Raw genomic sequence first — 21,356 nt, 5'->3', positions numbered from 1 at the left:
ACTTGGGATGGGGATCCATCCTGGCCCATCTGGATCACTCGGCACCTTTTAGTACCATCAACGAGAGCATCCTTCTGGATTGGATTTGAAGGTTGGAAGTAGAAGTCACTGTTTTGCAGTGTTTTTCACTTCCTGACATTGGTAAAAGAATTTGGGGAAGAGAAGTCTTATCTTAAATAGGTGCCTCAAGGCTTGGTTTCTCATCACTTCTATTTAACATCAAATAAAGCCCGTGGGTGAGGTCAGTTGGCAGTAGTGTTTCATCAATATGCAAATGATAATTATACACTTCCACCCCTGACTGGACAGGTAATGATGTTCGGGTGCTGACCCAATGCCTGAAGGCTCTGGATGGGGAAGACCTTACTGCAACTCAACCCTAGCAAGACAGAATAGCTTACCATTTTTGACCCCCTGGGATCCGGAGGGCCATTATCCTTTTAGCCTTGAACCTTCAGGCCATGTACCCTGACTCTTCCCCATGATTGGGCTAAGATGGGAGTGGATCCAGAAAAATGCAGAGTTGGTATGGTGATATCATGGCCCTGTGGTGGGTAATAGGATGTTACTGTATGATACTGTTGTTCTTTTTTTTTTATTCGTTGTAAGATGTACATTAATATAAAATAGATGGACATATTAGTCTCAGTAAAGTTAATCTTCATAATGTATTTCACCAGAATACTACGGTAATTAAAATGTTGTATAAAAAAGCTTTAATTTTAAAGCAGATATGTTAAGGAATATATGCAAGACCAATTTTTCTTGGTTTCTTTCCCCAATTCCATCAGCTAAAATTAAGAACCAGATTAAAATCAATTTTAAAAAATCTTTCTAGTGTCCTTACACAGAGAAGAAAGAATTAATATAGTCAATACAGAGAGGAAAGGGTTAATAACAATAGTTAAGACAGAGAATAATCTTAATAATAATCATCATAATTGACATTTGCTCCATGTCTGAAGGTGTCTGGATTTCGTGGGCCAATAGGAGCATCTTCATCGTAATGATGATGATAATAGCCACCATCATATTCATGGCCATCACGGCCTAGGTTTGACCAGTAGGAGACATAATCTTCAAATTTCTGCAGAAAAAAAAGTGGGAAAAAAGGGAAAAAGTGACCATCGATTTGCATTTTATGTTCATAAAAATGCTATGCTTTAGAAGCATTGAAATATATTTTTCTTTCAATATTGATCAGATATTTTCATCCAAAATGGTATAAGTACTATATCCCGTTTTCTGTAATACACCATGGAACATAATCTTCTAATTTAAAAGTTAATTAATTATTTTTGCAACTAAACTATATAGCCAGAAGAAGCCATTAATTCCAAGGTCCAATTTATTTCTCAGTGCAGGAATAAGTGAAGTATCCAAATCAAATAGCTGATTAGAATGTAGAATATATTAGGACATTGAAACTTTGAAAGTTATTGTTCAAATATTGTATGAATCTCAAATCTGTACCTAAAAGACCTAAGTTTATTATGGAAATACAGTAAAATATTTACATTTCAGTGCCTTCTTTCTCCTAGAAATAGGAATTACCATCACATGGATTTAGCGTTTAAACTATTGACTTAAAATAATGTATTTTGACTTTCTAGCTTCTTTAACTTCAGAATGGATTCAAATCAAATAGAGAAAAGCAAACAAAGAGATTATGTATAATAGCAAGCTTTCTGCTCAGAGCTTCAAGCAATTGGTATTTGAGAGGGCTAAAGCATTCATCAGGGAAAAGCGGCTAGCGTTAATCTCCAGAAACAGCTCAGCTGTTTCCTATCTTTAAGTTGGTGTATGATGAGAGAATTCAGAAATATGCCCTTTGCTACTTTTATAGACCACCTATAAAATCTACAACTTTCTGTCCAGCATGATTTTACCGCCTCCTCTTTGAGTTCATGGAGGAGACCCTTGGCAATATCCTCACTTTGGAATCATCATGACCTTATAAAGCAGAGGTGGGGAACTATGGCCCCTTTATGACTTCTGGACTTCAACCCCCAGAATTTCTGAGCCAGCCATGGGAATTCTGGAAGTTGAAGTCCACAAGTCATAAAGGAGTCATAGTTCCCCACCTCTGCTATAAAGTAAAAGGACAGTCAGTGGAACACCCAGATCCGAGGTGGCGCAGTGGTTAGAGTGCAGTACTGCAGCTACTTCAGTTGACTGCTAGTTCAGCAGATCAAATCTCACCGGCTCAAGGTTGACTCAGCCTTCCATCCTTCCGAGGTGGGTAAAATGAGGACCCAGATTGTTGAGGGCAATATGCTATTTAGTATACTGTCTTTGGTGTAAGCCACCCAGAGTCCTTGGAGTGTGCGCGGCATAGAAATAATAATAATAATAATAATAATAATAATAATAATAATAATAATAATAATAATAATAATAATAATAATAATAATAATAATAATAATAATAATAATACCTTAACAGTTCCTAGGTCCTTGGTTAGGACTCGAGCTGCTGAGCTATTAACCAGCCTCAAAGGCTGTGAATCTCACTAAAGATTAACCAATAAATAATAATAATCCATTAATATAACATCTACTCTTTCTATGAAGAATAAAATAGAACTGTATATAGTTTATGTCAAGAAAAGACAGAAATTCCCAATAAGGTTGCCAAATTCTGCTTAATATTTAACATGAATTGCTTAAAGTGCTTTAAAAATATTAGTACATTTCTTTGTGTGCTTTTATAATTCATTTCGGGTGGAGAATACAAGTAGTCCTTGAGTCATGACCATAATGGAGCCTGCCCATCACAGTCATAACTCAAGATGACCATAAAGTGGGTTGGTCACGATTTTATAACTTTTTTTGCAGCAATTGCTAAGTGAATCAAAATAGTTCATTAAGCAGATGCCACAGTTGTTAAGCAAACAAATGGTTCCCTTACAATTTTGCTGAAAAGCAGAAGTAAATGCCATATTTTGGCAAACCATTGTGAAATGTGATTATGTGACCATGGGACACAGCTATAAAGGCAGTCTGGTTGCTAAGCAACCAGAGTGTGGTCATGTGACACAGTGGGGATGACCATTGAAACTTTGAGTCCGGGTTGTAACTAGCCTTCCAGATAGGCCAATTAGAACGTCAAACAGTCACTAAGTGCTGGCCATAAGTCGAGGACTACCTATAAAGAGTTGCTGAAAATGTGAATCAAATTTTACCTTGAACTTTGAAACTTGATTCCATTCTATTTAATGAAGTAAAACTACTGGTTCAAATTTTAAGCTATGCTATCAGTGTTTAGCTATATTTTCTGCATACATGACTGCTTATTATAGTATTTTGGCACTTTACAGATGAATATTATGCACATTTTTTTAATAAATTATTTTCCTTTCATGACGATGGTGTGTAAATTATTATAATAACAGTCATTTGGATTTTTAAAAGTGTTTATTTTTTACTCTGCTTTATGGATTACCTGATCAATTTTGTGAATATTTTTGATACCAGCTTAAAATACAACAGCATCCTGGCTTGATTAGTTGTTCACCAACATTTATCAGGTGAAACTATAGTTAACTAGCTTGTTTCTCTGCTTGAATGACAGAAACAATAAAGTGATCGTGTGATCACAGTTTATCTATATCTTGTTTACACATTACTATTGGAAATCTGACATATTTTATTTTATCAAGGCCTCATCTCATTTTATACTCACAGCAGCCCTGACAGTAGCAAATGTGGCTAATATAAATAGCAATGACATGAAAATGACCCAAAAATTTATACAGGTAGTCTTGGACCATTCATTTAGTTACCATTCGAAATTATAATGGCACTCAAAAAAGTGACTTAAGACCATTGTAGCATCCCCATGGTCATGTGATCAAAATTCAGATGCGTGGCAACTGGCATGTATTTATGACGGTTGCAGTGTCCCGGGGTCATGTGATCACCTTTTCCAAACTTCTGATAAGCAAAGTCAATGGGGAAGCCAGATTCACTTAACAACCATGTGACTAATTTTAACAACTGAAGTGATTCACTTAACAGGGCAAAAAAAGTCATAAATGGGACAATAATCACTTAACTCTCTTCCTTAGCAAAAGAAATTTTGGACCCAATTGTGGTTGTAAGTTGAGGACTACCTATATTTGAATCCCAATGCAAGTGTAATCCCAGTGCAAGGCATTAAAGGTGTTTTTTTTTTTTAATTTGATTTAAATGCCGCCCTTCTCCGGAGACTCAGGGTGGCTTACAATGTATAAAGGCTAGCAATAGCCTTCATACTTTTGTATATTTATACAAAATCAGCTTATTGCCCCCACAATCCGGGTCCTCATTTTACCTACCTTAGAAAGGATGGAAGGCTGAGTCAACCTTGAACCTGGTGACATTTGAACTTGCAGTAATTGCAGGCAGCTGATGTTAATAACAGTGCTTTAGTCTGCTGCGCCACCAGGGCTCCTCACCAGGGGTGGGGTTTAGTGTTCCCCCCTCCCCCATTTCCGTTTTCAGGGGCCTACAGTGAGTAGGTTGGATCTTCTACTTCTAATGGTCTTTGGGGCCAATGAACACTTGAACCTGTCTTTCCTCTATTAAAACTCAGCGCTCTAATTACTATGACAAACATTTTTCTGGGTAATACATGACTTCCATTTTAATAAGTACCACCAATTCTCATTCAAAATCCTATCAAATGAAATTGTTTTCTATAGAAATATTTAGAACAAAAAAGGCTTTGCTTCTCAAACATTCCTGCAATGGGGAAAATGTCATAAAGAGTGAATCAAGGGCAAAAAGGCCCTGAATAATTGAAAGATTACCGTATCTCATTCACTTCTTTTGCATTAAGTATTTATTGTATTGTTTTAAAAAAACATGCTGATTGGAAAGTGAATTTATATCTAGGATTCAACCTCTATCAGTTTTCCAGTGTTCTTTAGAAGTAACTTTTACTGTATTTATTTTCAGAAATAAAGAAAATATATTAGTATTTTATTATATTATATTATTTTATTATATATATATATATATATATATATATATATATATATATATATATATATATATATATATATATATATATATATATATATATATAATATAATAAATTATATATATATATATTATATTAGTATTAGTATAAATAAACAAAAATTAAAGAGCTCGAACATGGTTTTTCAAATTCTGAAGTATTGAAACCGCCTGATGTACATTCAAATAAACATCAATTTGCAGTCTCTTCAGTTTATAATAAATAGTTCATCCAATAAGACTTCACTGTACTTTTCCTTATTCCTTTCTATTCTCAATTTAGCATGTGACTTCCTAACAAATTGGTATCAAAGCCATTCTCATTCATGTTTTTTTTTGTATGTCTCCTTTGCCTTTTCCTTCCAAAAACAACTATATCTTAGATTCAAATAACACATGCACACTAACTATATGCAGAAATTAAAGTGGTTTGATTTGACAGGTAAAATGCCTGCATGAAAAATTGATTCATTAACTTCCCATGCTGAAAAGTATTGGAATTCCATTTCTAGGGCAATTCTTGACCACAGGGATGAAGGAGGACATAATATATAATTCCAGGTTTCTGTTTGCAGTATGAAATACTTTATCCATGATACAAATGTGTTTTATTTGCATGCCCCATTTATGCCTCAGTAAAACCATGTTTTCTGTGCATTCATAGCACTATAGCAATAGCACTTAGACTTATATACCACTTCATAGTGCTTTACAGCCCTCTCTAAGCGGTTTACAGAGTTAGCATATTGCCCCCAACAATCTGGGTCCTTATTTTACCTACCTTGGAAAGATGGAAGGCTGAGTCAACCTTGAGCCTGGTGAGATTCATTTCATTTCATTTTTTCATTTTATTAGATTTCTATAACTGCTGGCAGCTGGTGATCAGCAGAAGTAGCCTGCAGTTCTGCACTCTTAAATAACCACTGCGCCACCACGGCTCTTCATGTCATTAAATAACTGCTTTTTCCCAGAAAAACTTTGTCAGAAGTTAGAGCCATGGTGGCACAGCAATTAGAGTGCAATATTGCAGGTTCCTTCTGCTGACTGCCAGCTGACTGCAATTTGGCAGTTCAAATCTCACCAGGCTCAGGATGGAAGGTTGACTCAGCCTTCCATCCTTCCGAGGTCGGTAAAATAAGGACCCAGATTGTTGGAGGCAATATGCTGACTTTGTAAACCACTTAGAGAGAGGACTGTAAAGCACTGTAAAGCGGTATATAAATCTAAGTGCTATTGCTATTAAATTAGTTCAAATAGATGCCTGAAACAGTTATCAAGCTTGACCTGCTGTGACCATTATTAAGAATTCACCTTCTCAAATTCATTTATAACAAGGGGAATGATTTCGCTTATAAAGAAGGCAGGTTTCCCATATCTACTGTAATGAATATAATTATAAGATTCAAACTAAATTGAATTCCTTTCCATATCTATAATATAAATGTGAAGCTTATTTAGAAGAAAATAAAACATTAGGCAATTATCCTGAATCCAACACGATTTTCACAGTGCTAATTCAGATCACTGAACTACATTATTGAAAGTTAAAACAACTATGCCACTTACAGCTTCATCAAAACCCAAATAGAGAAAGTGTTGGTACCACTGCTGTACGTCAGGCTGACTTCTGTCCCAAAGCTGCCGCTTCTGACGTTTCAAATTGTTTAAGAATTCCTTGGCCTTATCTTCTTTAACAGACATCTCTTCCTTCATCAGAACAGGGGCTGAAGCAAAAATTGAAAACACCAAATCTATATGTTGACTACATTCAACTCAGTTGAATACTCAGTACAAGAGATGAAGAAAATGCCACTGTTAAAAAGTAAAATATCCTATGTTATCAGCACAACACAGTCCCTGAATAAAAAATAAATTCTTAAAGTACTCTTTTTTTTCACATGAGGTCTGTGATGATGGCCTAAAATCATAGGGCTGAAAGGGTCTTGTAGTACAACCCCCTGCCCAAGCCTGGAATCCTTATACAATCCCAGACAAATGGTTGTCCAATCTTTCTTGAAAATCTCCAGTGATGCCTTTGGGAGGCAAGCTGTTGCATTAACTAACTGTTTTCACTGTCAGGAAATTTCTCCTTAGTTCCAGGTTGAATCTCCCTTTGATGAGCTTCCACCCATTGCTCTGCATCTTTCCCTTAGGTGCTATGGAAAATAAATTGACCTCTTCCCTGTGACAGCCCTTCAAATATTGGAAGATAGCTATCATGTCTCCCCTACGCCTTCTGTTTGTTAGGCTACACGTACCTATTTCTCTCAATCGATTATCGTACATTTAGCCTCTAGACTCCTTATCATCTTTGTTACTGTTCTCTGCACTCTTTTTAGGGCATCAGCTTTTTTTTTTTTTTCTGGTATTGTGGTAACTAGAACTGGCTGAAGAATTCCAAGTGTGGCCTCACTAGTGCACTATCCAGAGATGGGATAGTGCACTGGTGCACTATCCAGAGGTGGGATTCACTTACCTTCCCTATCGGTTCGCAAATGTGAGCATGTGCTTTCTGTATTGTTACAGAAACAGAGTCTTGAAAGCTTGTCACAGATTCTCTTTGCCCCATCTTACAGGTAGTCTTTGACTTACAGCAATTGCTTAGTGATAATTTAAAAGTATAAGGGACCTTGTTAGGGGTATTTACAACTTGATTCCAATGTTTCAACAGCTGCCCACCCCCTTACATTTAAAGCTGTTTCCAGCATCCCATGACTGCATTTTATGACTTTTTGATAAAAACCAAGATTTTCTGCCCATAGTGAAAAATTTGCCTTATAAATGCAGTGTTCATTTTACAACCACCACAAAAAAAGTTTGTACAATCATATCGGTCACATGGGTGACCCATTTTAAGACCATCAAAACGTATGACTGTAATAGACAGGTTCCATTATGGTCATAAATCAACAATGACCTATACCCCAAACAAAATCAAGGTGAGTTGTTATGAGTTTCTTTCTGCACTTTCTATTTGGGCAGGACTGAATTTCAGTTTCTCCCAGTTTAAGGCTCACTGCTCTCATCAGATCTTGGTGTTCATGAAGCTTGGGTTTCTTTTTGTAAATGTTTTATTATCAAAGTAGGTAACATTGCCAATGTTTTGATGCAAGGAAGTGATATTTGTTGGCTTTTTATGCATGGCAGATTGTCCGTATGTCTTCAGCAGGATTGTTATAGTTTGTGAGCTTGTTTCTGACTGATCTACTGTGCTGGATTATTTCATTTTAGGTTGTTCCTGGCTATTGTCTTGGCTCTTTCTTATCTACATCTTGATTTGCTAGATGCAGCACTGATGATGTTGCCTTGTTTGGCCATGAAACATTTTCAAGAGGAAAAAAACATGAGTAGTGAACACTAACATTCCAAATCCCAACCCGCAGCCACAAATATTCTTCAAAATTGTTCATTACTCTCATCTCAAGACCAGATCTATAGCTTATATGAAAGCAAACCATTGAAAGTGTTCTAAAGCCATACTCACCATTCTGCAAAGTTTAGGCTGCTATAGTCTTTTGTTAGCTTAGTCATTCATGGGTAGCTTTGCATTTATTCTGAAAGGCTCTCTCTCTAATTTGACTCAACTAAAATAACAGGATGGACATTACTGATTTCCCAACTTTTTCTTTCTTTCTTTCTTTCTTTCTTTCTTTCTTTCTTTCTTTCTTTCTTTCTTTCTTTCTTTCTTTCTTTCTTTCTTTCTTCCCCCCCCCCTCTCTCTCTCCCCCCCACACACACACACTCCTTTTTAATTTGAGTCAACTAAAATAACGGGAGAGTTCTACAGAAAATACATGCCAGGGATTTTTTTTACCCAAGTCACTGTCTCTTAAATTACAGGGAAGAAATTGGACAGGTTGAATATGTAGTTCTCTATTTTTAATTATTTTTCCAACTAACGTGTAAGAAAATCTATGTATCTTAAGACAGGCTTACCTTCTCTTTTCTGAAGCATCAGCCTAAATTTATTTGCCTTTGAAACACCTGAAGAAAAGCAAAATTAAGTAGTTAAGTGTATAAATAATGCACATTTTTCCTATGCAATGTTACTTTTTAGACAGGAAATTATGTGAGTGATGAACACAAATAATTTTCCTTCTCTGTGCTCAGTACAAATAATGTTCCAGTACTTAAACTATGGTGTTTTAAGTGCATTTCCAACAAACATCAATGAATAAAACTACATAACTAATATTTAAAGAAGCTTGTCTATTTCAGGAATAGACATATTTGAGAATAACATGTTTAGATTCATGCCGTATGTTACACTACTAAGGAATGCGTTTCTAGAGCTGTACATGCACAAAAATGTTGGCATTAACTTGAAAAAATAGTAAACAATGGCACTGTTTCTTAAGAAAGAAAGGAAAGAGTAAAGAATCAACCACCATGAGCCCTCTTTATAAACAAGCAATTCTCCCTAAATCATTGGGGTAGGGCAGGTGGCCTACAATGGCAACTTTATGACCTGTGGACTTCAAGTCCCAGAATTCCTGAGCCAGCCATGCTGAAGTCTACAGGTCATAAAGTTGCCCTTGTTGCTCATCCCTGGGCTCCAGGTAAAAAAGCCGAAAACAAGTATTTAAAAAGGCAAAAACAAGAGCTGATGAGTCCAGGCAAAATCCTTTTTTATTACTCAATACCAATGTTCATAAATCTGGGGCCTTCAAGAGCTGTTCAATTGTAATTCCATTATGCATGCTCTCCCCATCATCCAGCAGGACAGAGCCGAGAGGCTCCAGACCAGTGTTTTCAAAACTTGGCCACGTTAAGATGTATGGATTTCAACTCCCAGAATTCCCCAGCCAGCATAGGGAATTCTGGGAGTTGAAGTCTGCATATCTTAAATGACCAAGTTTGAGAAACACTGATCTGTATGGAAGGCACGCATTATCTTCTTTCACTGACCTCTATATTCTATCACAGTGGTGAAATTCAAATTTTTTACTAACACTTCTGTGGGCGTGGCTTGGTGGACATAGCAGGGAAGGATACTGCAAAATCTCCATTCCCACCCCACTCTGGGACCAGCCAGAAGTGGTATTTGGCGGTTCTCCAAACTACTCAAAATTTCCTGGAGAACCAGTAACGGAAATTTTGAGTAGTTCAAAGTAGTTCTCTGGGCTGGCCCCAGAGCAGGGTGGGAATGGAGATTTTGCAATATCCTTCCCCCAGAAGTGGGAAGGGAATGGGGATTTTGCAGTATCCTTCCCCTGCCATGCCCACCAAGCCAAACCCTCTGTGGGTGTGGCTTGGTGGGCATGCCTGCCACTGCCACACCCACCAAGCCACGTAAATAGTAAAAAAAAAATTGGATTTCACCACTGGAACAGCCACTATTCCAGGGGACTCCAACAGCTTTGCTGGCTGAGGAATTCTAGGAGTTGAAGTCCACAAATATTAAAGTTGCCAAGGTTGGAGACTCCTCCTCTATTCAACAACGGGAGCGCGGGTGTCTCCTACGTTAAGCGCCTCCTTTTTCGCCAGTCGCTCACCCTCCCCTTCCCGAGCACGCACAGTCTGCCCGCCACGCCTGCTCGGCTGACTCACCCGGGCCCGGGCAGAGAAGGAGGAGGAGAAGGAGCCCCACCAGCGCAGCCAAAGGCAGAGTTGCCCGTTGGGACCAAGCGCGGCTCGGCAGCGGCATCCCGGCGGGTCCTCAGAGAGGAGCTTTTTGTTCCACGCTGCTGCACGGTCCTTCGGGCACCTGCGGGGGGGAAAAAGTGCGCGCGCGAGTCGGCGGAGTTGAGTGGGAAGAAAGCGGCGGGAAGAGTCCGGGTCCTTTCTCAGCCGACCCCCCCCTCCCCCTCTCGTTATCCCGCTGTCCCCTCGCTGGCTGGAAGGACGGGAAGGGGGTTCCGGATCTGGAACGGAGTGGAAATCGCCTTGGAACGGGAGCAACGTGGCTTGCCAGGTTTCCAAAGGCAAACCTCTTCGGCGCCGGAAAAGTCTCCTGGCTACAATTCCAACCATTCCGGTAGCACATCCGAGATGGCGGTTCCAGCCTCAATTAACTGTACATCGGTAAAACATCCGCAGGGTGGGGGGACTGGAGCTACACAGCAGTTGCTAAATGTGCTCCAAAAGCAGTTGAAAAACTCTCGAGGTTTCCCCATCTTTCCGGCTCATCTCTCTTGCTGCCAAACCGCATTCACAAAATGCAAGAATGCACACACACACACACAGGAACTTAACTCTATTCAGTGACAGTAGATTGTATTAGCATTCCCTGACCGGGTTCCCTCACCCCGGTAGCCCATCATCCCCTGCCAGCATGGGGGGGGGGAGGGAGGCATCCACGGGGCAATTAAAAGTTAACTTTTAACTTTTTGAAGTTAAAATTGAAATAAAATTTAAGATTGAAGCACACACCCCCTTTTTTGGGGGGGGTGAGATGTTATGTGTGTGTGAGGAAACTTAAAAAGTGCTTAGGCTTCAATTGTTTAATTTCTCCTCTCCACTTCAGACATTGGCTACCATTGTAAGTCCCCCCCCCACTTCCCATCCATAACTATATTGGTTAGAAATTTATCAGGATCAAAGCCCAAGGCAGTAGGTGGATATCAGACAACCCCTCATATAGGAAATGCTGCTTACTTTTAACAGATTAACAGAGTTGGAAGAGAACTTGGAGGTCATCTAGTCCAACCCCCCACCCAAATTACTTTTAACAGATTAAACAGAGAACCTGGAGGTCATCTAGTCCAACCCCCAAGCAGGAGGCCCTACACCATTTCTGACAGATCACACTCCAATCTCTTGAAAGCCTCCAGTGAGGAAGCTCCAACAACTTCAGAAGGCAAGCGGTTCCATTGGTTGATTGTTCTCACTCTCAGAAAATTTCTCCTTATTTCTAGGTTGAATCTCTTCTTGATCGGTTTCCATCCATTATTCCTTATCTGGCCTTCAGGTGCCTTGGAAAATAGCTTGACCCCTTCCACTCTTGGGCAGCCCCGTAAATATTGGAACACTGCTATCATGTCTCCCCTGGTCCTTCTCTTCGCTAGAGTAGCCATGCCCAGTTCCTGTAACTGTTCCTCATTTGTTTTAGATTGAAAGATCCACCAAAAATACAAGCTAGTATACTTGCATGTTTTCTTCATGCCACCTTAAGCTATTTTACTTCTAATTGCTACTAATTAGTTTCAACTTGTCTACGGACTATTCTTAGATAAGTGGATCCCTCTGCTATTTTACTGCTTCCATCCATCCTGAGAAAGTAAGTACCCAGCACTTCAAGGGCAATCCTGCTGTCAAGAAATTGCTTTTCCAATAGAAAAAGGTCAGAAAAACTGAGGGTTCTTCAGTCCATGGAGAACACAGGGCTTCACTTCTAGTCCATTCAGTTTCTAGGTCATTCAATGCCTCAAGTACAAAAATTACGCTAGCGCTAGTGTTGAATTTGTTCAGTAAAACATAAGCTGGGAATGCTACCCTATGAAATAGTGGACTTCTTGGTACTCTCTGAACTAGATTGCTTTCTTGTAGATGTTTTATTATCCAGCTAGGTAACATCCTCAGTGCAACGGAAAGTGGGGTTGTAGATGTTGACCAACCCAAGAACTCAACAGTTCAACCCAAACATAATATATATTTCCTTCTATTGAAACAACAAATAGTTCTCCCATTAAATAATAGGATTATCAAGGATTATCCCTTTCAGCAGTGGATTCACTAATACCTGGAAAAGTTATATTCCCATTATTTTACAGTGCACCCAAAAAACATCTAAACACTATTAACCAATTACTTTCAAAATAAGACAACCAGGAATCTCTTTCATTCAGAAATATTCATTTTTACTTCTGATAAAAACAAAACACATGATCCTTTGTCAAAAAAGTTGCTGGCTGGGAATTTCTGGAAGTTGAAGTCCACAAGGCTTAAAAGGTGCCAAAATTGGATACCCCTGTTTTATAAGTTACACCAGTATTTCTCAACCTTGGCAACTCTAAGTTATGTGGACTTCAATTCCCAGAATTGCTAGCTGGGGAATTCTGGGAATCGAAGTCCGCACATCTTAAATTTGTTGAGATTGAGAAACACTGATTTAGAGATATGAATGCATTATGGTAGCACTTTTCTTTCTACTGTCCTTTCCTCGCCAAATTGAAACTCATCAGACATCTTATCAGACCTTACTGCATTATGATTGAGCAGAGCTTTTTCATTGAATAGGAGGGGCAATCCAAATGAGATATGCAGTCCCTGGCACCATTTGCAACACCTGAATTCTGGCACCATGATTTTTGCAAAAGTCTCTGGAATCTCATCCAGGTCATGGTTTTCCCAAAGGGTGCTTTTTCAGGAGGCAACTGGAATTTTTTGTTTTTTTTTCTTTTTAAGACGTTTCACTTCTCATCCAAGAAGCCTGTCAGCTGAAGAAGCTTCTTGGATGAGAAGTGAAACATCTTCAAAAGAAAAAAACAAGGAAGTCCAGTTGCCTCCTGAATAAGCACCTTTGGAACATGATTTTGGCAGTTTCTTGTTGCTTAGAGGGAATTATCTCCTAAATCCCCATAGTACCCTAATTCCTATAGCAAACACCAAAGAGATGAAAATCCATTTCAGTCTGTTCAAGTGCCATGATGACAGCCTGTTATAATCCTCCAGAAGATTGAGAGGCTGGGATCAGGCCTCTTTTTACTCAAAATAGTATCTTTCTCCCTTGTAGCATGACTGGAAAAGCTATCACACCTTCAGATATGTTTTGGCCTTTGCAATCTTTTCTTGTGGATTTCAATTTACCAGAGAAAGAATGGTAGAAAAGATACAGAAGTTAAAAACTTTCTTATTAAGCTGGGTCAATTCCAATATACTCTTTGGCAGGGTAGGATAAAGGAAATGCTTACTAGATATTTACATCTACAACTATGGCTTATATAACAGTTTCCAAATGTGGAGCTAGATGGCAACAGAGTTCCCTTAGGCTTCTGAAGTTACGTTGTGAGTTTTTCTTGACTGCAATGCATTTCATCAGCTGCAAGGAAGTATTGTTTTAAGATATTAATTTATTCCTATGGTTAAAGAATGGAAAGCTAAAAGTAAAATATAAGTCATGGCTTAATTTGATAAACTTAATTAGCAATAGGGTTGTGACCATTTTGTGAGCAAGTTTATTTACCTGTCTATCTTCGTCAGTTGGTTTGACCTGGTTTACTGGAGATATTAGGTGAGAGGAAAATGTAAAACTGCATTAAGAAATCTTATTTCTAATTTGAGAAACAATGATCCACATTCCACCACCCACATGCCTCATGCGACAGCAGCTAGGAAGACATAATGGAGTCAGCGTAGCGCCAGAAACCAATAAGCTACCTAATTGCCCTACTCCAAATCCTCAAGTGGAAAAGAAAGCTATTTTTTACTTTCTGAATGTTAAAAATCAGAAGAAGGCCTCTGGGGGTAGCTTTTCTGACTAACAAATTTTATTAAAAGTCGTACATTTTTGTGAGCTGTAGGATTAAACTTGTTCTGCATTTAAGAAGATAAGACAATGGTAAAGGAAGAAATGGTGGTGATTCAGATGCAGTTTACATGTTAGACAGATTAGAAGTAGTTGATGGATTAGCAATTCTAAAGTGTTATATTTCTGAATTTTGCTCTATCAATTAATCCATCAGAAAAAAATGCCATTTTACAGTTTGGCAGAATCTCTTTGAGAGCCTACTGTAGAATACATCTTTAATTAGACTCTGGAAACCAGGTTAAGATCATTATTTCCAGGTATGCTCTCTCAGTCCTATCCACCTTACAGGATTGTTTCTGTAGGAAAAATGAGAGGAAGGATGCTATGTAAACTACTTGGTGCTCCTGAATGAGAAGCCAAACCAAAACCTAACTAATGAATAAATCAATCAATAATCCACACATCTCTGAAGGTTTCCAATATAGGAGCAGTCATGTCCATCCATGAAACAGTTTAATAATCATGGTAATACTTTGATTGGGTCAATCAAAATAGCCGAAAAAGATGTACAAGCTGTTGAGTACCCCAGAATTTTTCATCAGGCAAAATGGCACAAAAAATAGGGAAATGAAAAGAAACAAGGAAACGCAAAAAGCAAGCAAAGTGTTTTATCCTTGAGACCTGTAAGGTCACAGTCAGTCTTCCTAACGAAGTTTGTAAACTCTTTTCTACTATTTGTGTTAGTTCTAATAACCACACAACTCTGGCAGCCTATTCTCATGGGCCTCAATTTTAAGCATATAAAATCCACTATTTATATATCATTCTTTATTTTTTTTAATAATCTTCCAATAATTGCATGATGAAATACTTATAAAGCTGTATTTGCAGATAAATCTAAAGGCAGATTCAGAATGCAAATTATAAGCCTTTTTGCCAGCATTTTATTTGTCCCCGGTGTATTCATTTGTCATTTAAAATATATACTTCTTAGGGCCCTGAATAAGATGGTTCATTTATTTATTTTTTGCCATAAAATTACTGCTAAAGCATATTATGAAGAATAAAACCAAAGTCAGCATTAAATCCATGAATCAAGCAAATAATATAAGTAACAGCAAGAAAAGAACTATTATGTTATGACCCAAATATGTCAGAAACAAATCAGTCCTTGAACACCAAAATAAACACATTTAATCTATTTTCTAACTGCAAAGAGATTGTAGCAGCCTTTTTCTGGGTAATTTCATCAGACAAATGTTATTGAGGAGTCCAGTTTCAGGATCTGAGCCCCATGCTCCTTTTTGGTGGATGTATATATGCAAATTGGTTTAATGCTTTCTGTGCCCTCATTGGGGAGAAGAGTTCATATATGGCGCCATCTAATTAACCCTGCTTTAATATTCTTTCGTTCTGCAAGGGGGCAGTAAATGCCTCATATTCCCCTTAGGATGCATTGTCTCCTTCTAAAATGGAAGTTTTACTTAATAAAGCATTTGTGAAGCTGCATTAAGCTTTAAGCCTAATACACAAAGCAAGCGAAGCCTGAGCTAGGTAATTGTCTGGAAAATGATAGCTTTCTACGAAACAGCACTTCCAATCTTGGGCTCTCCTGACTAGTCGTAATGCAGATGCAGAAATGAATGCCAGGCGAAAACCGGCTTATAACTAGGGATTTTATTTTAATAGTTAAAGAATCGGAATCAAGAATGCTACCACAATGATGTGAATAGAAGCACCAAAGGAAGATTAATTCTGTGGTTGAATTGAGCCAGATTCTTTTCCTAAACTAAATATTTCCATAGAAGAATTTTCTGCTGCTGATTAGCACATATGTTCATGTCAAGGGTGTGATAACATGCAATGTGCAATTATATTTGGTAAGGATAATTACTGTAAATTAGAAGCACTAGAATGGAAAGCTCAAGGGCCTTTTTTCTTTTTGGAAAAGTGTTCATCTTCTTGTGAGCATCCCTTTAATAGGGTTACAATCTGAAGTGAATTTATACAGCCAAGAGTTTAGGGCAGGCAGAGAACAGAGTTCAAAATAAAACCTGTTTAAAACATAAGAATAAAAACACAATGCAGTATAAGAATGTTCCAATTGGTGATAAATTCCTCTGTGGGCAGCATGTGACTAACTTTACTGGCAGTATAAGAGAATTTGGCTACAAGCAAGGAAAGTAAATCATTACTGAAAATAATAAAAAAAGGAAAGCCTTTAAAATATTCCCATTCGGTTTGACTCAGGAAGATTGTTGATAGAATTTCTAAAAGATTTTTTTCCTGACAGATACCATATTTTTTCCAGCTTTAATTAACTGTATAGTGGGTTAGAGTGATTCTGAAATAAGGGTAAGCCTACATTTAAGTAAACACCAGTCAACACAATGGAAAAAAACCAGTGTAACAGTATGAAAGGTTTCCCTAGAACTAGAGCAGGGGTATCAAACTCAAGACCCGGGGCCGGATCCAGACTGCGGAGTGCTTAGATCTGGCCTGGAAACAGCAAAGGACTGGCCCGCAGTGTCTCTGCCAGTGAAAATAGAGCTTGGGTGGGCTCCATTTTCCCTGGCATAGGGTTGCAGGAAGCTGTCGCAGGAGGCTGTCGCAGGCAAAAATGGAGCTCAGGAGCCCGTTTTCTCTGACAGATCATTCAGGCCACCACAGGTGTCCCCAACATGAGTAACAGCGAGCTATCTACGCCCACCTTGTCCACGCCCACTCCGGCCCCCAAGGTCAAAAACAACCCTGATGTGGCCCTCAATGAAATAAGAGTTTGACATCCCTAACCTAGAGAGTCTGTATGGGTTTTTTTATATAAGCCATTTAGTGGTGTTCATTTTTTATTTTTAGTCCCCAATTGGAATTTTCTCTAGCAAACTTGACTGTGATTCTAAATGTGTGATGCTCATTTCCTTTTTTGATCCATTCTGGACTTCTAGAGCTGCCCTTGATACAGAAAATATTTTCCTATTAGCAATTTTATCGCCTTGCCTTAAGACTTCAGAGTGGCCCCAGTCATCAGCAGACAGAAAAACATTGTGGCAAATGGGACAATAATGTGAAGAATAGACATGAATAGATGTGAGAATAATATGAGAATAACCAGAATTCTCTGTTGGCTGTATTATGGGGGGTGCTTTTTAGGTAGAGTAAAGGACAATGGAGATGTCTGCATATAAAAAAAAGTTTTTGACTTCTCCCACAAAGATAAAAGTGATTTTGATGTAGATATAAATTACACACCAACTCCCAATTTATATGGCTGCCTATCTCAAATGCATAACTATACAGCTAGCAACAATTAAAACGGATACATAAAAGAATACAAAGAATATAAAAATCATTTTAAAAAAATTAAAAAAAAACAAACAAACACAATCACCGGTACAAAACTCACCAACAATCAACATGACCCTGCATGGGCTCCTGTCCACTTCCAGAATCCAAGCCTGCTCTCAGAACCAGGTTTTTTAAGTCTTCACTAAAGGCCAAGAAGGGAATCAGTGGCTAAGATGCTGAGCTTGTCGGCAGTTCAGCTGTTCACATCCCTAGTGCTGCTTAACGGGGTGAGCTCCAATTACTTGTCCCAGCTTCTGCCAATCTAGCAGTTCAAAAGCACGTAAAAAATACAAGTAGAAAAATAGGACCACCTTTGGTGGGAAAGTAACAGCGTTCCGTGCGCCTTTGGCATTTAGTCATGCCGGCCATATGACCACGGAGATGTCTTCGGACAGCGCTGGCTCTTCGGCTTTGAAACGGAGATGAGCACCGCCCCCTAGAGTTGGGAACGACTAGAACATATATGCAAGGGGAACCTTTACCTTTTAAAGGCCAAGTGGGCCAGGGCCAGTCTAACGTCGGGAAATTATATTCCAAAGAGTGAGCACTCATGACTGAAAAGGTGCTCTACCAGATAATATTCCATTACAGGCAGGATCCAGAACATCTACATATATATTAACAAACTTTCTACCAAGTGCCAAAAAGTGAAGTTTGGAATCAGTTGTGTGACTTTGACAAAAATTAACTAACTTTGCAAGGCCCTTAGAGCTTCCAGGCAAAAGAAAAGCCAAAGCAGCTTTTAATTATTAATTTTCCCCTTTGTCTTTAGATAGCTAACTTCACAGTTTTCCCATTCTTAGAATAGATAAGGAGAAAAATATATTATTACAGGTAGTCCTCCACTTACAACAGTTCATTTAGTGACTGTTCGAAGTTACAACAGCACTGAAAAAGTGCCTTATGACCATTATTCGCAGTTATGACCATTGCAACATCCCCATGGTCATGTGATTTACATTCGGATGCTTGACAGTTGGTTCATATTTATGACGGTTGCAGTGTCCCAGGATCACGTGATCCCCTTTTGCGACCTGACCACCAAAGTCAATGGGGAAGCCAGATTTATTTAACAACCATGTTACTAATATAACAACCACAGTTAACAAATGTGGCAAGAAAAGTCATAAAATGGAGCAAAATGTGTAACAAATTCCTCACTTAGCAACCTAAATTATGGGCACAATTGTGATCATTTACTACAAGTAGCAAATCGTAACACTATTCAACAAATTATGAATGATCACTATTTTCATTCCTTCTTAGTAAGGGGGTATGTCCTACATACATGGATAGGCTTCTAAGGGCAACTGAAAGAGCAGAAGTATGCCCATCCATCTTCACAATATTCCATTTATTTATTAAAGAGAGTAAGATAATGCCTCCACCACCATCTTTCCAGTCTAAAAAGCCACTGCTAAGAGAAGCTCTTTTTTGATAGATGAACATGAGACCCAATTGTCCTATAGAAACAAGGAAGATTTATGAAACTGAATGTGCAAGTCACATTTTTTTCTTAGGATTGCTTTAATCTACACATTAATCTATTTTACCTATTGTCCTTCCTTATGGCAGGACTTATTGGATGAATAGTGCCTGTAGTATTTAGATGATATAAGAAGAAATATAAGTACAAAATTTTTCATAAATCATTATTTCTCACACATGCCCCTTGTCATCCATTTGCTGTTTCAGATGGCAGTTCTGATGAATGATTTCATTCCATTTTATGTTCATCCATTTTTATACATTGTCAGTAATAAAAAGGAATACATATTAGTCTTGTTTATATAAAATAAAATAAACAGACTAGAGACCTGATCTCAGAACTCAGAAATCTGTTGGATTTTTTAGATTCAGGTTTGCTGAGCTCTTGAGTGAAAGTTATTCTTTGGAGATTGTATATTGTTAAATGTAACAAAATAGAATATCAGATTTGGCACCGCCTTGCAAAGTAGTACAACAATGTCAAATCAGTTGCTATATTAATTTTTATATAATTAGAATTATACTGTTTGTTGTGCTAAACTTTAATCATGATTTCATTGCCATAATCAACTTTTTTAAAGCGCTACTCATTGTTATATATGGCTTTCTTTTTCATTTCACTGTTGAAATTAAATGTTTTAAAATAATTTGAAAAAAGTTACTGTAACATTAAAACCACAGATAAAAGGTGAAAAAATAAAAACAGTACTTAAAATCACTTCAGAAGAAAGCAAACATTTCTAAGCGGAATATGACACTTTAAGCAAGCAACAGATGAACATGATTAATGTTCTGGCAACGAAGAATTTTTTTAAAATGATAAAACAGCATCTATCTTTAAAAATAAGGGAAAAGCTACGGTGTTTTTCACTTGCTGTTCCAAATGATATATAAAGAATATGTGCAGAACACACTTGAAACATTTATTGAAGTTAATGACTTGCACAAGAGCATGGTATCATCTTGCACAAATATAAAAGTGGGTATATAAAAGTATATCTATGCACCCCATTGCACTTGGTGGCAAGAGTTCTTGGACTGCCTATTAACCCTGTGCTTCGTCAGAAACAGGAAAACAAATTCTGCTGGACTAATTATTAATTATATTAGGTAATGATTTTAATAATAATAGTTCAAAAAGTAATATTAGAAATACCAGAAGGAATAAGGATATCTAATTATAATATGTTTCATATTTAAGAAGCATGTAATGAACGATTCTGCCTCTTTAAAAAGTCATTCAGTTAATTAATATGATTATTTTTTGCTTCTAAAGATTCTCAAAAAGTAAACTCAGTGAGATTTAACGACATATGGAACACAGCCCAGGTTATACTTAATATTGCAGGCAAGAAGAGATTACATCCAGCCTCAACTATTAATAAAACAGAAGAAACATTCCACAAGCTATATTTCCCTATGCAAACCAAAGAATATTACGTATTACATTTAAATGCCATGAGGGTTAAATCACAGTCTTTATAACTTTACAATGCAATAATATGAAACTGTCAAGAGTTTCTTCTTTCTATATAAATTCATTTGTTGTATTTTTTTTAAAGTTCCCATTTCTAATTTAAATGCACAATTTATTTAATAAAATACCTTTTAAGTAATTTGCTTCCTGTCTTCCTGCTTAGCTGGGAAGGATACACCTTTTCTACTACAGGAACAAGTTGGTTTTTATTTTGAACATACCTAGAAGTAACTGAGCAACAGACAAAAAAATTATCACACTTTTCTTAAAATCGTCAGGGCTAATGTTTGAAGGACATTAATTCCATACTGCAAAAAGCCAGCCCTTTTCAGAAAAAAAAATGTTCCATGAAGAATTTCACAGCTGAATTGGGAAAAAGAATCATATTTCTGCTCAGACTGTAGAGCAACATTTCTAAAAGGAACTATAGATGATTCCAAGCAGATGTACAGTGTTCTCATCTTAAAGGAATTTCTCTGTGTATGTATATGTAGAATATTGGCAACAGATTGCACAGTATATTTTAACCTTTTAGGTTATTTGCAAGGAAAGAGGGAGAAAACCTATGTTATCTAGCTCACATTTGATAGGTTATATGTTAGACTTCTGTTTGTTTGACTTAAGGAGAAATAAG

At 37.6% G+C, this 21,356-nt stretch overlaps 1 protein-coding gene across 3 annotated transcripts; it reads right to left on the bottom strand.

Annotated features, from left to right (window-relative positions):
• Nucleotides 1-693: 693 nt before the first annotated feature.
• Nucleotides 694-21,181, bottom strand: ECRG4 (ECRG4 augurin precursor). 3 transcript variants are annotated; one of them, XM_034419580.3, is made up of 5 exons: nucleotides 20,851-21,181; nucleotides 10,554-10,710; nucleotides 8,940-8,987; nucleotides 6,570-6,727; nucleotides 694-1,087 (listed from the first exon to the last, which is right to left on the bottom strand). In XM_034419580.3, the coding sequence occupies exons 2-5, from the start codon at nucleotides 10,648-10,650 to the stop codon at nucleotides 923-925; spliced, it is 468 nt and encodes a 155-aa protein (XP_034275471.1). In that variant the 5' UTR covers nucleotides 10,651-10,710; nucleotides 20,851-21,181; the 3' UTR covers nucleotides 694-922. The 3 variants fall into 3 exon arrangements, with proteins under 3 accessions (XP_034275471.1, XP_087751498.1, XP_034275481.1); XM_087895372.1 differs by having other exon boundaries at nucleotides 20,944-21,181; XM_034419590.3 differs by lacking the exon at nucleotides 20,851-21,181 and adding an exon at nucleotides 17,816-18,019.
• Nucleotides 21,182-21,356: the final 175 nt, after the last annotated feature.

The sequence above is a fragment of the Pantherophis guttatus genome, chromosome 5 (assembly GCF_059756535.1).
Source record: "Pantherophis guttatus breed Tessera chromosome 5, ASM5975653v1, whole genome shotgun sequence".
In the NCBI taxonomy this organism is placed as follows: Eukaryota; Metazoa; Chordata; class Lepidosauria; order Squamata; family Colubridae; genus Pantherophis; species Pantherophis guttatus.
Note: the sequence above shows the minus strand (reverse complement) of the source record. Positions and strands in the feature narration are given on the sequence as shown.